The 15,895-nt window shown below is 49.9% G+C and overlaps 2 protein-coding genes across 2 annotated transcripts in view; one reads left to right on the top strand and one right to left on the bottom strand.

Annotated features, from left to right (window-relative positions):
* The window catches only part of FHL3 (four and a half LIM domains 3), a 30,772-nt gene extending 24,381 nt beyond the window's left edge, over positions 1 to 6,391 (bottom strand). Inside the window, exon 1 of the mRNA XM_075522418.1 lies at positions 6,081 to 6,391. Coding sequence (XP_075378533.1) covers positions 6,081 to 6,138 — 58 coding nt within the window. The 5' untranslated portion in view covers positions 6,139 to 6,391. The remainder of the gene's footprint in view (positions 1 to 6,080) is intronic.
* A 1,489-nt stretch (positions 6,392 to 7,880) lies between these two features.
* Positions 7,881 to 13,318, top strand: UTP11 (UTP11 small subunit processome component). Its single transcript, XM_075522413.1, has 8 exons — positions 7,881 to 8,000; positions 8,106 to 8,167; positions 8,872 to 8,974; positions 9,260 to 9,373; positions 10,108 to 10,201; positions 10,497 to 10,627; positions 12,263 to 12,373; positions 13,011 to 13,318. The coding sequence occupies exons 1-8, from the start codon at positions 7,938 to 7,940 to the stop codon at positions 13,092 to 13,094; spliced, it is 762 nt and encodes a 253-aa protein (XP_075378528.1). The 5' UTR covers positions 7,881 to 7,937; the 3' UTR covers positions 13,095 to 13,318.
* Positions 13,319 to 15,895: the final 2,577 nt, after the last annotated feature.

The raw sequence follows: 15,895 nt of genomic DNA, 5'->3' as shown, positions 1-15,895 counted from the left end.
ACGCCTGTGCCTCCACAAAAGCATCTTCTGGAGGCTCATTCGCCCCAAATGGATGCAGTTAGAGCAATTATTCTGATGTATCTTGTTTTCCAGAGGGATAAGGAGGAGACCTTGCTCTATCTCTCTGTTTCAGAGAGATTAGTTAACGCACCAGGAAATAGGTCCACTGATGCAGAGCGATAAAGGCAAAGCTTTTGTTTGCAGCCTTCTCTTTCATTTCCAGTCCAGCTACTCATAGTTACAGGAGTGTAGAGAGAGCACAGAAGGCAACGAATGTGATCTCTAACTATGCTTCTGTGCTGGCAGAGAGAAATCCTGCATTGGCAGGGGATGTCAAGGTGCTGTCTAATGACTTTCCTTCTCTTCCAACTCCTTTTCTGATTCATGTTGCCAACTTCCTTGCAATTGACCTAAATAACATGTTCAGGCAGCACTGGAAGTATTTCCGCCTCATACTTCAATACCAGCAAGATCTCCGCATCTGGAAAGGGTATTTCTCAGGAAAGTCACGCCACAGGTGGGTTAGGAGCGTCTTTCCCGAGAACGGAAGAGAAGCACCCTGTCTTGTCTCATTTCACCCGTAAGACTTCCTGGCTGCCGGAGAACAAAGGTTGCCCAGGAGCAGAGAAAACACACGCTACGTCTGTGCCCAAGCCTAGCTAATCCGAACAATGTGGGCAGAGTATTCAGTTACCTCATTTCCAGGTGTGCTGTCAGCATGAGCCACGACTGGCTCGGGATGAAAGAGGCAAAACTGTTCCTAGATCTGGACTTGTCTGCATCGTTTATGGTAATTATTGCCCGGCAGCCTTTAGTCCTTTAATGTCACATCACACTCTCAGCCCTCAGTTTCTCTATAACCTTTTGATCACCGCTTGCCATTCCACTACAGAGGCTGGAGGACAGAGTGCAAGACCGCACTGTCCCACCGGAGCCAAAGGCATGCCAACCCCGGCCTCGGGAAGAGGAAAGCAAAGAAAGCCACTGCAAAAGACGTCAGCAGGTCAGCCATCTTCAGACACAGTGATTACGTATCCAGCAACGTACAAGCACTTAAAACAGCTGTATATCCAAACAATTATAGTACCTCTCCAGCTATTCACTTCCGCACCTTTTATAACACGGTATTCAACAGCACTGCCCCACAGGAATACAGGGACAGTCCAACCCCTATCACTCCACAGGGGCTTCACACACAGAAAGATTTTCGATCCTCTCCCAATCTAATTCTTTCCTTTACCATAAGTTTAGGCACTCCCGATAGCCGCGTAGATATCTCGCCTCCTTACAACCCCCCACAGACTATTGATTTCAATGTTATCTTACAGCAAGGGCCTTCACAGGCTGCGCACCGAGTAAATGAAAAAGTAAAAAGTCAATTGAAAATGCATTTATTGCCAACAAGGAAATGGGCTGTGGGGAAATACAGGAAAGTATTCCAAAGCTGCATGGGCTGCCACAGCACTCCCAGCTCTCAAGCGAGGAAGTTCTACCCTGGGGTTTGCACACCGTAACCTGCAAGGCAGGCACTAGATCCTCAGCAGCCTGAGAGATCCCTTTCTTATTCAAAGCATACGCATAAATACAGTTCTCCTATCGCAATAGAAAGGAAGTTATACTTGACCTGTACCACCTCTTTTTCAGGCAATTGAGCTCCAAAACTAAAGCAGAAAAGATGCAAGCAAAACTCAGACATCTTTGTGCTACAGCATGCCTGTTTAGTCCACAACAGCTAGTCTGTATCTGTTATCTCTAAATTTTTTATTAGCTCATGTTTACCTTGGCTGCACATCCAAGCAGTCATTTAAACAGGGTGAGAGAGGAAAATCTTGGACTCTCAACAATGGCCAAGCAGTTTAATCTGCCACTGGGGACAATGACTTGACTCCTATTGGCGTTTAGTACTGGCAGGGTCAAGTGTAACATGTGCTGAAGGAAGCACTAGGGAAGCAGATCTGCAGCCGTTCCAACAACACTGAGCATTTCCTTGAGCTATTCAGAGGTCCCTTTCCCCCTCGTGTGTACAGAAAACAGCTCCAGCTGTCCAGTCACCTGCACTGGCTTCTCCACTCACTGGATTTATGACATTGGAGGCTGCTAACAGCTCCAGGTTAGATACAGCACATTCCTCTGGCTTATAGCTCAGACATTCAAAACTAAGTTAGGAAGCAGTTAAGATTATGTCCTTGGCATCAGCCACCAGGTTGGTGCTGGAGGAGGATTTATATTCCTGAACAGAACTGGCACTGGCCAGGTTGGGCATAAACATCAACAAGCTTTTCGTCCAGCGATGACACCAATCAGAAGGGTCTAGAGTTATATTTATCCACGGTGCTGATTTAGGAAATTTTTTTTGTATTTGAGAAGTTCAAAATACTTTACATAAAAGAACTCTGCAACTTGCAAGCCTGGGACAATCTACAGTAATATAGTCAGAGCCAAATAAAAAATGATATGAGTTAATGGTAACAGTCAGATGACCACAGGCCAAATAAAGCCAAAGTGAGACTGCACTAAGAACAAGAATACAAATTTCAGGATTTTCATTCCGTTGCTATTTGGATTCTGTGTTAACCCATTTCTAAATAACTCTTGATTAACTATTAACTTAACCCTAATGGAGATGTCTTTCTGATTCCTCCCACAGTAATATTACCCTCTCAGTGGCTCCTGGTGAGTAAGGGCACAATCATTTGTTAAAGCTGTTCTCCATTTAGCAAATAGCAACAGACACAAAGCGAGTCACTCAGCAGAGGCAATTCTGCTAGGATGAAATACAGGAAGGTGGAAGCCATGTGGCATTCTTCAGTTTCCCCTTTCCTTTCACAATCAGACCCTTGATACTGTCTTCAACAGGAAAACTGACACTCCCCCTCCCTGTAAACTGCTGACAATTGTGTTTTACACCTGGCAAAACCAGTGCAAAACGGAAGGAAGAGAAGAAACAAAGACCAAGGACTTTTCTCAGCAACTCCATCTCTGCAGAATGGAGCATTTTTCTTCCAACCATAGCCAAGGACACACCACTTCTTAATGGACAAAGTCTAGTAACTACATATCAGCCTTCAGGGGAAATGCCACCTCCTCTCTGGCGAACGACTGCAGGACGGAGAACGCTGCAGCAGCTTCTCCACAGAGAGCAGCCAGCGCTGTCGCGTCTGGCTGTGAGACCCAAGTCCCATTGAAACCAACAAAGCACGTGCAGCTGAACCCCTTGCTTGCAAACTCTCAGCCCTCATACTTGAATGCCCTATCCTTTAGGAGTGATCCTAAACTCTTGGTAGTCATCTGAAGATTAAATAATACTGGTAAAGTTTCTCTGCCCCCTAACAACCGGTCTTTCCCTTTTCCTAGATGCAGCTGGTGTCTATTGTTATAGCCGTCCTTTTTTCTTTCTTTTTTTAACAGAGTAAACCATTTACATTTGTTTTCATGACATCACCAGGCAAATCATTGTCAAGTTGTCTCTGAATTTTTCCAGTTTGGCCATCAAAATTATCAACTATTTCAGCAGAAATAGTCAAAGTCCCCTAAGGAATAAGGAGTAGCAGCTTGCGCTCTGGAGTCGAATGCTGAGCAAAACTGCAAGTGTCATTCGCATCACCTTCTTGCCAGACCAAGCTGGGTGCTCCATGGTGGGCACAGGCAATCCAAGAACAGTGGATGTCGACCAGGGATACTGAATAATGAACAGAACACCAGAGGAGAAATGGCTTCCTTACTTGAGCAATTACAAGAAATTATGAAGCTGTTTGCCTAGTTAAGAAGTTTGGCTTTTATTCAGACCAGCCAGCCAGTCGGTCCCCAGTTTTCCATAAACACCTTCTTTGTCTATGGAAACGTTCTCACACGAAAGGTGAGGCAGAAGCAAAAAGGTTTACACTCGCGTCTCTCTCCCAAGGCCACTGATGCAATTAGGGCTCTTCAAGCATGACCTCATGCAAGCTAAGGACAGTGAAAATCCCACAGACATGAACGAGGACCCCAGCAGGCCACCATGGAAGTCTTGTGTATCAGTGCTGTGATTACCGTGAAAGTCCTTTTCCAGGGAGAGGGGGTGGGAATCTCTAGAGCACTAAGAGTAATCAATTTATTCCATTTTCCTGCTGGCATTTCAAAAAACAGCAGGCCATGTATAGCATTGGCTCAGCCGCAATTAGGAACACAGTAGAAAGCATCTTATCTCGTAGAGCAAGCAACAGAACAAGCGAGTCCTGGCTGTGAACAGAACCAAGCGCTTCCAAAGTTGGTGCACTGGGAATTTCAGTAACCCGCCCGCAGAGAAGTTTTTCCTGGCTCCATCAGTTAAGGGTTCACCTCCATCTTAAAGCTGCTAGGTCCAAAACCCAAAAGAACATCACTGAGCTTGTACCCCTCAGAAATGTATTACCCAGTGAACACTGCCCATAGGCACACAAGGCTGGTACTGTACAGAAAAAAAAAGCATGTGTGATGAGGGCAACCACAATGACATGGGCCAGGAAAGAGACTCCTGCCTTTCCCCCCCATGATGATCTCGGAGAGCGGAGCCAGCCAGCTGCCGGCTGTGTCCTTGGACAGCATGGCTGCTTCAGAGTCCGCTCTAAAACGAACTGCAGTGTAAACAGGAAGCAGAGCTGACAGCAGACGTGCTCCAGATGGCTGCAAATCCTGCAGAGGGAATGGCAGTGATCTACCGTCCTCCCAAAGACCAAGGAACCAGCCTGATCTTCGGCACACTAGTCACCGCTCAGCTCTTCGGATGCTATTCTGCAGGCAGGGACGATGCACAGATTTTCCACAGAGAGGCACCTCAAAAACATCCAACGTGGAGAGACAGTGGTGCTTCAGAAGCTGAGACCACGGAACTGTTCACAGGGCTCCCTGCTAGGGAATTCTGGATATTTCCAAACGCCACCCTTGCCTTTGGTGTGTCCCCACCCCTCCCTATGTACAGGTTTAAGGAGTTCTTATTCCAAAACATACTTTTTGCTGTAGAGCATCCACTATAATTAGTGCCCACAACTAACTAGATTGCCTATATTTTTGTCTCCTATGCTATGCCACCAGCCTTAAAACTATGCAAAATTACAGACCTAGCAGGGTAAGAATTAAACTAATGCTCACAACTCTGTGCCTCTAAGGAAGTAGCCAGCAAGAGGAGGAGGCAACCATACAGTCTCCATCCTAGAAGAAGGAAAGAAAATGGCACAAAAATAAGACAGGAGAAATGTCAGACTTCCCCTTTCCTGCTGATGGCCTGCCTATCAGGAAGTTAAACCACGTTTTGACAAAGCAAATCAGGGAAATGAGGCAGCTTCAACACCTTTGTGAACACCAGAAAAATATTACTCATGCCAAAGGCAGATACTTAAATAGGAGAGACTTCTAAGGAAATACACAAGAAAACGCTTCTCAAAAATTAACAGTAAAGGCGTATTTGACAATCACACATTCATAGCAGCTAGAAGAGCCACAAATTCCTAACGCTTGGTAGGGGAGTCAGAGAAGTAAAAGACATCTCCCCGCACTCTTCCCCAGCTCTTCCCTAGTGCTGCCACCAGGACGCTGCCTTCATCGGACCTTCGGCCTGGCCGCGGGTGGCCTTCCCGGTGCGCCTACGCTAGGTTCTCCCCTTTGGAACGATTTCTTTACGACTATCATAGCTGGGAAGAAGTGAACGTATTAAATTCAAACCTAAGTACAGAGACCTCAGTACCAAAGCCTGCACGGTGAAGATAAGTCACCACCATCATATGCCATCCATTTGAGCTTTGAGTCAGTGCGGAGCAATTCCTACCAACGTGCTTCACCCAGGCCAGCTACAAAGTATATCCAACATTTCCTTGAATTCTCATGAAAGAGTCGAAGCGATTAGTGTAACCATAAGTACAAAATACCGACAAAACCGGAAACCAAAAAAGAAAACGTTACCTTAAGAAAACATAACAATCTGAAACAAAATCGTGCTCAGTAAAAAAGCATTTTGAGAAGATGCTGAGCTATTTTTTAATAGCAAGAATCAAACTGTGACTTTTGAGTCTTTGTTTAACACACACATAAAAAGCGCAGGGCTTTGAGCAGTCTTTCCCCCTATCTACCCTGGGATTCTCTGGAAACACAGCGACCATTTGGGATGTGTCGAAAATTTCCCTGCATTACGTTGGAGCGTTTGGTTTAAGCTTACTTCCGAGCCGATCGGTCGGGTGGTTCCAGAGCTTGCTTAATAAAACGCAGCTTAAGCGTTGCGACTTCACGGTCTGGGAGGAGGCTCGGCCGGCAGACTTTGTTTTCCTTCGGAAAACGGTGCAAGCTCTGCTCCCGAAACAGACCGAAGCGGAGCGCTCGGAGCGAGCTCCCTCCCGCGTAACGACAGGGTGAGCCCGGCCGGGTCCCGCGGGGATGCCCCGGCCCCGGACACCGCCCGGGCACCCCCCCCCCCCCGCTCCCCCGGGGCAATCCCCGCCGCCGCCCCGCGACCGCCCCGACCCGCCCGGGGCTGCGGCAGCCAAAGCGGGCGGCGGCGGCGGCTGCCGCAGCGCTCCCGCCCCGGCTCCCGCCGCCGCCCCACCGCGGCGCTGCCTCTCGGCCCGGCCCGGCCTGGCCTGCCCCGACCCACCTGGTCGGCGTCCCGGGGCCGCGGCCCCGCTCGCTGCTCCTCCCGGCGATGGGAGGCACGGCTCGGCGCGGCTCCCCAGCCCCACGGCGCGGCGCGGAGCCCGGCCCCGCCCGGCCCGGGGCGGGGCGGACCGAGGGGCGGCGGGCTGGGCCGGGCCGGGCCGGCCGGTGCCCGCCCCGCAGGAGCGCCCGCTCCGAGAGCCGGGGGGGGTCACGCCGCCGCCGCCGGGTGCGAGCGGAACGCTCCCGCCATCCTGGGCGTCCGTGCGCCCCGGCAGCGGCGTCGCCCGGACCCCAGCCCCGCGGGCTGCTCCCCGTGTGCCCCGTGAAGCAGCGGTGCGCGGCGCAACCCCCCTGCCGAGGCAGCCGGCCCGGCGCTCATCCCTTCGCCTCCGCGTTCGCTTCGAGCGGCCATCCCGGTGCCCGGCTACCGCAGAGCCCGCCCGGCCCCGCTGCTCAGCTCGGCGAGGCGCGGGGCTGTTCGCAGGATGGGGGAGCGGCGGCGGCGGGCTCCGGGCGCTGTTCCCGCCGCCGCCGCCGCCGGCCCTGCGGCTCCCTCTGCTGGAAGCGCCGCTGCCTCGCGGCGCGGCTGGTTCCCGCGCAGCCGTGGGCTGGCGGCGAAGCCCCGCGGCTGGAACGCGCGTGGAGCTCGGGGGCGCATGGCCGCACCGGCCACCGGGGCTGCGGTGCAGAGCCCGGCCCGCGCGCCCCGGGAGGGCACCGGCAAGCCCCGCCCGGGCCGCCCAGGGCGAGCGGGAGCCCGGCGGTCCCCAGCGGCGCCGGGACCCTTTCCACAATAAAACTCAAGCCACCCGCGGGCCCGCGCCCTCCAGCCGCCCGGCGCCCCTCCCGCCTGGGCCCGACGGACGGGGCCGAGTCTCCCGAGCGGGTCCGGCCGCCGAGCAGCAGCCGGCGGCGGCGGCAGGCAGCGCCTAGGGCGCGGCCGAGAAGGGCCGCGGGTCCCCGCGCTCCGGCCGGACCCTCAGGGCCGGCAGAGACGCCCCCGCCCCGGGGGAGGCCGCGTCGGTCCCGCCTCCCACCGCGCAGCACCGCCGCGGCCTGACGGGGCTGCGCTCGGACCCCGCCGGGCGGGCGGAGCAGCACCGGGACCCGCCGTCGCCACGGAGACGGCGCCGCCGCCCGGCGAGCCTCGCGCGCGACCTCTGCCCCTGAGGCCCCGCCCCTTCCGGCCCGTGCACAGCGCCTGGCGTTTCACAGCGCGGCGGCGGCACCGAACCGGCGGGACCGGGCGGGGGCAGCGCGGGCCGGGGCACCGCGGCGGGGCACCGCGGCGGGGCGGGAGGCCCGAGGCAGGCGAGCGGAGGCCGCCGCCCGCCGCCATGTCGGCCGCCTTCAGGAAAGCCGCCAAGTCGGGGCAGCGCCCGCACCGCGAGCGGGCACAGGTCAGTGCGCTGGGCTGGGCCGCCGTCCGCCGCGGCCGGGCTGTCCCGGGCCGGGCCCCGCGGCGGATCGCCGCCCATCCATGCCGTTCCTGCCTTTCCTCCTAGCCCGCCTCCCGGAAGAAGCTGGGCTTGCTGGAGAAGAAGAAGGACTACAGGCTCCGCGCCGAGTGAGTCGGGCCGCGCGAGGGGAGGGCGGCCTCGGGGCTGGCCCCGGGCTGGACGCGGGGCGCGGCCTGGGCGCCGGCAGCAAGGCGGGCGGCCCCGTCCCGTCCCGTCCCGGCGCGGAGCGGGGGCGGCCCCGGCGGCTGTGCGCGTTTCGCCGGGCGCCAGCGCGGTGCCCGCTGGCCGGGGTGGTTCGGGCCGCGCAGCGGCGCAGGCGGCAGAGCCGGTGGGCCCGAGGGCGCGGGAAGCGGGGTACCGGGCCCCGGCGAGCGGGCGCTTTCACGGAACCAAGCGCAACGTGCACAGACAGCCACGTATTTCCGTGGCTGAGTCGGAGCGGAAGGGAGCGTGGAGGGCGAAGGCCTCACAAAATCCTCGCTGTTGTGATTAATACAAAACTTATAAGCGTTATCTTCCATCCTTAATGGCTCATTCTGTAGGAGATCTGGGAGCCCACAGCAGCTCCGTAGGGGGTGAACGTGTTTCCGTTATGCCTCTAACTCTTACTGTTGGACGCTATTCATTTCCAGCTTTGCTAAGGAATACACTGTAAAGGTAAAGGCGTTTGTTGGTGTCCAGCGCTATATGTGGAGCCTTGTTTGCTGTCTCAAAGCTCTGAGCGTCACTTTTAAGAGCTCAGCATCTCATCGGGGGTGTGAACATGGAGAAACTGCTGGACAACTTCTGTTGTTTTTTCTTTTTTCCCCAGTGACTATCACAAGAAACAGAATGCCCTCAGAGCACTTCAAAAGAAAGCTCTGGACAAGAATCCTGATGAGTTCTACTTTAAAATGATACGTGCAGAGCTCCAGGTGAGAATCTAAGTTGCCTTCAACCAGGGTTGCACTCTGTTGCTCTAAGTAACATCATTTTTTTCCTACCTTGTTTTGTTTTTAATTTATGACTTAGTAAATAAATTAGCAGACTTGTTAGCAGTAAATAAATTAGCAGACCACAGGTTTGGTGCCTGTGGACGGCTTTGAAGAAAATGGGGGGCAAAAGACAAAGAGGTTCTTTTGCTTCTGTTATTAGGACGCATAATACACTATAGCTAGAATGGTACCTGTCTGTAAGTGCTATGTTCCACCTGGTTTCAGGATGGAGTTCATGTGATAAAGCAGCCAAAGGATGAAGTGACGCCGGAACAGGTTAAATTGATGAGGACACAGGATATTAAATATGTGGAAATGAAAAGAGTGGCAGAAGCCAAGGTAAGACTTCACTTCTTTATCGTTTGCCAGTTTGCTCAGAATTGTTCTTTTTATTGTGTTTTTTTGTTGTTGTTGGCTATCGTGTTTATGTTTAGTGAACTCTGATTTGTGCAACACTGGAAATGATAGATAGAAATGTCAGTGGAGCTCTGTATACAGAGCCTAAAGGTATATTGAATAATAAAAACTATACCATGCATTATTACAAAACACGGCAATTTCTTATGTAAATTTCAGACGTTAAACATGTACTCTTGCTTCTCGTATTTATAAAGAATTGAGGATTATTGTTACTGAAGTGGGTTGTTTGAATATGGTAGACAGGCAATCAACAGAAATATGACCCGCTTCTGAAAATGTTTTATGTTCTGATGTTGATCCGCACACCATCACTGCAGATAAAAAATTAAAGAAAGTCAGCTTTGAGTTTTCCTTCATACTTTTGCTAGTGATTTCATGGTAATCACTCCTACTTTGTCTGCCATACAGATAACTTACTGTTTTGAAAATTGATTTGTACATATTTGGCTGGGTAATACCGGAAATGACCCGAAAAGGTTATGAAGACATGACATAAATACAGACTAGATGCATTTTCAAAGATTAAAAAGGAAGGAAGAGTTCAGATGCTTAGATGCTTGTATGCTTGAGGAACAAACAGGAATTTACTTCAGGGAGACGTTATTTACCTTGTTACGGATGTTTGGCGAAACATTAACTTTTCTTTCTTGCAGAAAATCGAGAGGCTGAAGTCGGAGCTCCATCTGCTGGGCGCTGAGGGGAAGAAGCCCAACAAGCACGTCTTCTTTTTCGATACCCATAAAGAAGGTGAGATTTAAATAGGTCGTATCAGAAAACTCGTTCTGTCGTGCTTTGTTGTAGGCTGGTTAAAATAGTATAGTGCTTTCTTTATGCTGTTATCGTAAAGATTTTTTTTCAGGAGTAATAATTCAGGTGCTCTAGAAATCTCTTTTGATCGCTAGGTAAGACCTCAGTTCTGCAGGAGCTATGTTGCTGGGGCTTCCATCAATGACTGTACTTAAGCTACACGTTTGGAAGGTTTGCTGAGCATTAGTCCAAGAAGTCCATGTGAGCTTATTCCTAAATTTCTTTTTATTTATAGTTCAGGAGTTTGATATTGCAACTCATCTGGATACTGTTCCAGAGCTCGTGGATAGAGTGTACAACCGACCGACCATTGCAACACTGCAGAAAGAGACACTGAAAGGAGCTACTGATCCTGCCCACTTAAAGGTAGTTTGTACTGCCACTATTTGTATTATAGTTTTCTTAATGCTTTACATCTTTTATACAATAAGCACTAAAGAGGATTTGTTGGACTGTTGTGGAGAAGAACAAAGTTGTTCTGTTGTCTTAGAATTTTTATTGGTGACACAAAGCTGTAGTGGATGTCACTTAATCATCGAGGGCCTGGAGCCTACAGTCAAGTCTTCTCCTGGACCGGCATGGAGAGCTTGTTCAGTGGAGACATGGAGACACAGAAACCACATGGAGACATCCCAGTCCACTGTGGATTATAAACCAAGAGTTGTGACATACGGGCCAGAAAGGAATGGTACAGATCTGATTAGGTAGTTTCCTTGGCAAAATTAATATATTTCTTCTCCGTTACATGACATACACCCATGGGACTATCTTTTCATTAGATTGCTTCAGTTTTAAGTGTGATTTTTGCAGCATCCACTGTTAAGTCTCCCCTCATACCTCCCCAAAAACCCTTGCACCCCTGAATAGGGATGTGAAGCAGCTTATTCCAACATAGATGTATCTGTTGTTGGGTTTCTGATCTCGTGGTATTTTTCAGTTAGGTTCTGAGCCTGAAGTGGCTTGAGATTCAGGATTTGTCTCCCCCCTTATCTTCTTAAAGACACTTAAGCTATCGTCTCACGTATTTGCTTTCCTAATTTGAAGTGTTTCATGATCCTTCAGGATGAATTGCTTACGCAATCAAGTTTGATTCTGATGTTTTAATATCGCAGCACTTCTGTCCTAAAAGTAGTGACACTCGGCTTTAACACTGTAAATTCCGCTTAATTAGTTTAGATATATTGGGCAGTCCTATAAGCTTGAGGTGGTATGTGTAAGGTAAAAAATAAAGTTGTCTAAAATTGTCAATTGGTAAATTTGTAACCTGTTGTTTTCTGAATCAGAAGTCAGATAACAAACACCCTGTGGTCCCTTTCTTCTTGCCAGCTTTCTCAGTTTGGCTTGCCAGTAAAGCAGTTGGACAAGTTGTAGACTGACAAGTTTTCTCCTCTAAATGTCTGAGTCATATTTTAAGCATGTTGGGATCTGTTCTCCTTAATTTAATTACTTAAATCACATCTGCAGTAATACCATTTTTGTGCTGGGAAAGCCACCCGCTCTTAGTAGGTAAACATGACCAAACAAGTTGCATTTTGGGAGGCCTCTGCACAATTTCTAAGCACTTCAGGAATTGGTCTCTGGTCTTCCCCCCCCCCCCCCCCCCAATAAACTGGATTTTTGTTAGGGAGTTAAATGTTATCTTGCACTCAACATTGAAATTCAGAGGATTTAGAAAAATGAAATTCCAGCCACTTACTGGACAAGGTTATGCAGCATCTAAACTAGGTTAGATGATGTTTGGTTTTTTATGTTTGGATTTAGGAGATTAAAACAAGCACAAAGAATTAAGTCCTAACTAGAAAACCTCTAGTATGAGAATCAAGAAGTTAAAACGGTTCTCTGGAATCTAGCTACAGAATTGAAGCAGCGTTCTTTAATACGATTATGATTTAAATATGTAAAACATGTTTGTGAGGTCCAAGTGCCTCAGAATAGGTCAGTTATAGACCATAGCGTCTTGTTCCTCTCTCTGTCTTAAAAATGCCCTTTTTTTTCCTCCAGAAATTATCCCAGCAAAGGAAGAATCAGTATGACCTCCTGAAGCAGCGCATTGAAAGAGAAAAGGCCATGTTTGTTGTTGCACAGAAAATCCAGACACGTAAAGATCTCTTGGTGAGGGATTTAGTTCTTGTTCTTTGAATCTGTTTCGTTAAGGTCACTATGTCTAGTTTTGTACGTATGTGGTTCTTCACTCTGATTTTATACTGACACTTCCAGATAACTCCTAAAAATAAGTAATCCTCTTTTAATATGGAAAAAGCGAGGACACGAAGCATTCCAGTTGTGCCATGGCTAGTAAATTGTATCTGCTAGTCCAAGTCTTATCAGGTCAGCAACGACAAAGACTCAACTTTGAAATGGTGCTCACAAGTCTTTTCTAAAGTACTGTTGCCATCTCTCAAGTACTAAATGAATACTTTCAAGTAGCAGAGGCAAGGAACCATTTCTCTAGGTTACAAGAAGATCTTCAAAATCCCAACGACCAAAAAATTACTTGTCTCAATGGGACTCAGCATTCACTGGTGCTCGTGAACAACACAGATTGGGCCTGAGAACCTGAAGGCGGAAAGAGCGGACGGAAATATAATTCCCACCTAAGCAGTGGAAAGTGACCATTTTTCACCAATGCCTTGTTAGTCCCAGACAGGGACTTTCTTATTTATATGAGTGGGTTGTTATTGTTTGGGGTTTTTTTTTTTCCTTCTTCTTACATGCCAGCAAATATTTTTTTTCCTGTTCTCTTTTCCAGGACAAAACTCATAAAGTAAAGGTGAAGAGAGAGACAACAAATGGTCCAGCTATTTACAAATTCAAATTTCAACGGAAACGTTAGCCATTCCATTAAATAATTGTTACCGTCTTTGCTTCGAAAGAAAGAGGATTCTCCGTAGGAAGAAGAACTGATGCATCCTATCAATTTGTTTTTTCACTGCAGCCTAGCACTTTGTTAAAACAAATTACTGTGGGCCTGCGGTAGCCATAAATATATTGTCTCTAATTAATTGATTAATAAATCAGAGAGTTTGTTCTCTTAGTATTTACAGTGGGAAGCCACAAGAGGTGCCTGAATGTCTTAGTAATACACATCATAAACAATCCTTGAATAGTCAAGGTCAAAATTAAGAGGCTGGGAGATGGGTTGCACACGGACAGAAAAGGTGCTCTGTGGTTGTTACGTTGAGCTCTGTGGCCAGTAACCATGACACATCCAAAACCATAAGAGATTTCAGGTCAGCTGTTTTAGCTATCTTTTCAAGCAGGTTAAAGTTGAGTTATCATCTTTCTAATCGCTTGCCCTCCCACCCCCAAATCCCTCTAACTTTCCTATTCTGCTTTATCTGCACAAAGTATTTCACTTACTTTAAGACATAAGAGGTAAAGGGCACTGCTAAGGGCGCATTGCTGAATTCAGGCACCGTATCAGCCAAAGACTATTCTGGAATGGTGCTAGAAGCAGGGAATTGTTTCGTCCACAGGACAGAAAGGAACAAGAACTCGACCTTTATGAGTAATTGCCATAGCTGAGGAGCTGCTTGTGCTTATTCTGTCTTCTACTATACCATGGGGTAGGGCCCGCGCCACACGGAATTTCCAGTGTTGCCTACCAAGTTCTAACAGAGGCGATACCGAAATTTGTGTGTAGGGAGAATCAATACAGAAGCCAACCGTGGGACAGAAGTTTGTCCTCTTTGTTTATATCCTGCTTGTTGCAGTGTTGGTGGTTGGAAGGGGGTTTCAACTGAGAACAATGAAGACACATCCTAGATGTCCCGGAGCAGTTCAGGCAAGTTAAGAGAGCCTGGGCGTAAACATTCCTTTTCTTATCTCTCTCTCTTGTGCTGTCTGCCAATAATAAGCACATGCCTATGCAAGATGGTAAAAAAAACAGATGCTCTTCTCAAGTTCTTCCCACTTCGGGTTTTTTCCTGACTTCTCTTAGATGAAACGCAGCTTTTCTACGTGCTCAAACGCAGCTTCAGACGTTGCTTCTGCCATGGCAAAGATTCCCAAGTTGGCAACGATCGTGGGGTGAATTTCTGTCTGGGAAGGACTAAGGGAGGCACTATGCTTTGTTCTCAAAAGCGGTTGAGACGCTCTCGCGCAGGAGGTGAAGTTTTGCGGTGGCACCGTTAAGGCACGCCGTGACCCCCCGCGCCAGGCGACCGGGAGGGAAAGGTGAACGCGCTGCGTGGAGGAAGCGTCTCCTTTCCCTTCCTCACAGGAAGGCGCGCGCGACGGGAAGGTGCGGCGCTTTTTCCCGTGAAAGTCGCTTCCCCGCCGCTGGCAGAAACGGCAAGAGGCGGCGGCGGGACCCCGCTGCTCCGGGAGGCCGCTGGCCGCGCCCGGCCGGCAGGGGGCAGCAGCGCCCCGCGGCGGGAGCGGGGCCGGGGCGCCCGCGGCTCCCGTGAGCCCGGCCCCGGCGTCCCGGCCTGCCGGGGAGAGCGTTGGGCCGGTGCTGCCCCGGGCGCTTCTCCGGCGGGCTCGGCCGTGGGCGGCGCGGCCGGGAGAGCGAGCTCCGCGCTCGAAGCCGAGCTGCGAGTCCTGCCCTGGGCCGGCGGCTGCCTCGAACTCCGCGTTCCCGCAGCTCAGGGCTGAGAAGAGAGGGTCCCGTTCCGCCCTCCCCGGGCGCTGGCCGTCGAGGCCACGCAGCTAGCGCCAGGAGAGCAGGCTGCGTTTCTTTCATGAGTGTTTTGAATAGAACCTGAAGATTTTATAAGCATAATTAATTGACTTTGGAAGCTTAAGTTGGCAATATTCGGCAAACTACAAAAAGCGAGAGGAATGAAAAGCCAGCTGGATTTTAAGGCAACTGTCAAGTCCACCTCTGGTTTTGGGGACCTTTTAATCGTTTTGAAAACGCACGTCAAGGTCCCCACTGCACTGGCTGGGCGTCTTTGAAGTGAAATCTCTTTTAGACTGAGATTTAAATGGATAAATATTTGATCCTTATCCCTGGTTAATTTTACCTGCATCAAGAGAGTTACTGGAACGGATGGGAAAGAAAACCAGCAATTCCATTGGAAGACCCTAAAGAAATTACTTTCTGGCAGGAGCTGAAAAGTAACAACCTGAACAAGAACAGCTAATTAGCCTGATGCTCCAAATGCCCGGCGCGCCTCGGGTCCCATTGGTAGATCAAGTGTTGCAATGGGCGCAAGTGACCTCATCCCTGGCAGAGAGCCATCTCTTCCCAGTAAAGCAGCAAGATGTTACGGGATGCAGCAGGTAGCTGGGAGGCTTTGAGCGGTCAGTGCTCTCACCATGGAAAATTACAGGTCGAGTGCCATACCGCTTATTCTCCTGGTGGTAGTTCTCATCTGTCTGTGGCATGCAGGAGCTGCAAGCTGTCAGTGAAGACACAACAGTTTCATGTTCGCTGTACAGGATATAAGGAGCAAAAGCAGGGCCTGTTCCGAGTTACTTTTCCCTGGGAAAACATGACAGTCTTAGAAAAGGGAAACCGGAGCACTGTTACGTCCGTGGTACATCCACTGTTACATCCAGCAGACTTCTTGCTGGACCCTGACCACAAAAGCCTAGGTACAAATCCAGTCGGCTGTGGAGTGGTTTATCATCTTGTGGCCGCAACAGACTGAAAGGAGGTGCCAGCTCTCATGCATAAACACGTTTCAC

The sequence above is a fragment of the Mycteria americana genome, chromosome 21 (assembly GCF_035582795.1).
Source record: "Mycteria americana isolate JAX WOST 10 ecotype Jacksonville Zoo and Gardens chromosome 21, USCA_MyAme_1.0, whole genome shotgun sequence".
NCBI classification, from domain to species: Eukaryota; Metazoa; Chordata; class Aves; order Ciconiiformes; family Ciconiidae; genus Mycteria; species Mycteria americana.
The sequence above is the reverse complement of the archived record's forward strand: the minus strand, read 5'-3'. Positions and strand labels throughout refer to the sequence as shown.

Coding starts and splice junctions, on each gene's coding strand:
- UTP11 (XM_075522413.1), top strand. CDS start 7,938: ATGTCGGCCGCCTTCAGGAAAGCCGCCAAGTCGGGGCAGCGCCCGCAC. Junction 8,001..8,105: donor CGCACCGCGAGCGGGCACAG/GTCAGTGCGCTG, acceptor CTTTCCTCCTAG/CCCGCCTCCCGGAAGAAGCT. Junction 10,628..12,262: donor CTGATCCTGCCCACTTAAAG/GTAGTTTGTACT, acceptor TTTTTCCTCCAG/AAATTATCCCAGCAAAGGAA.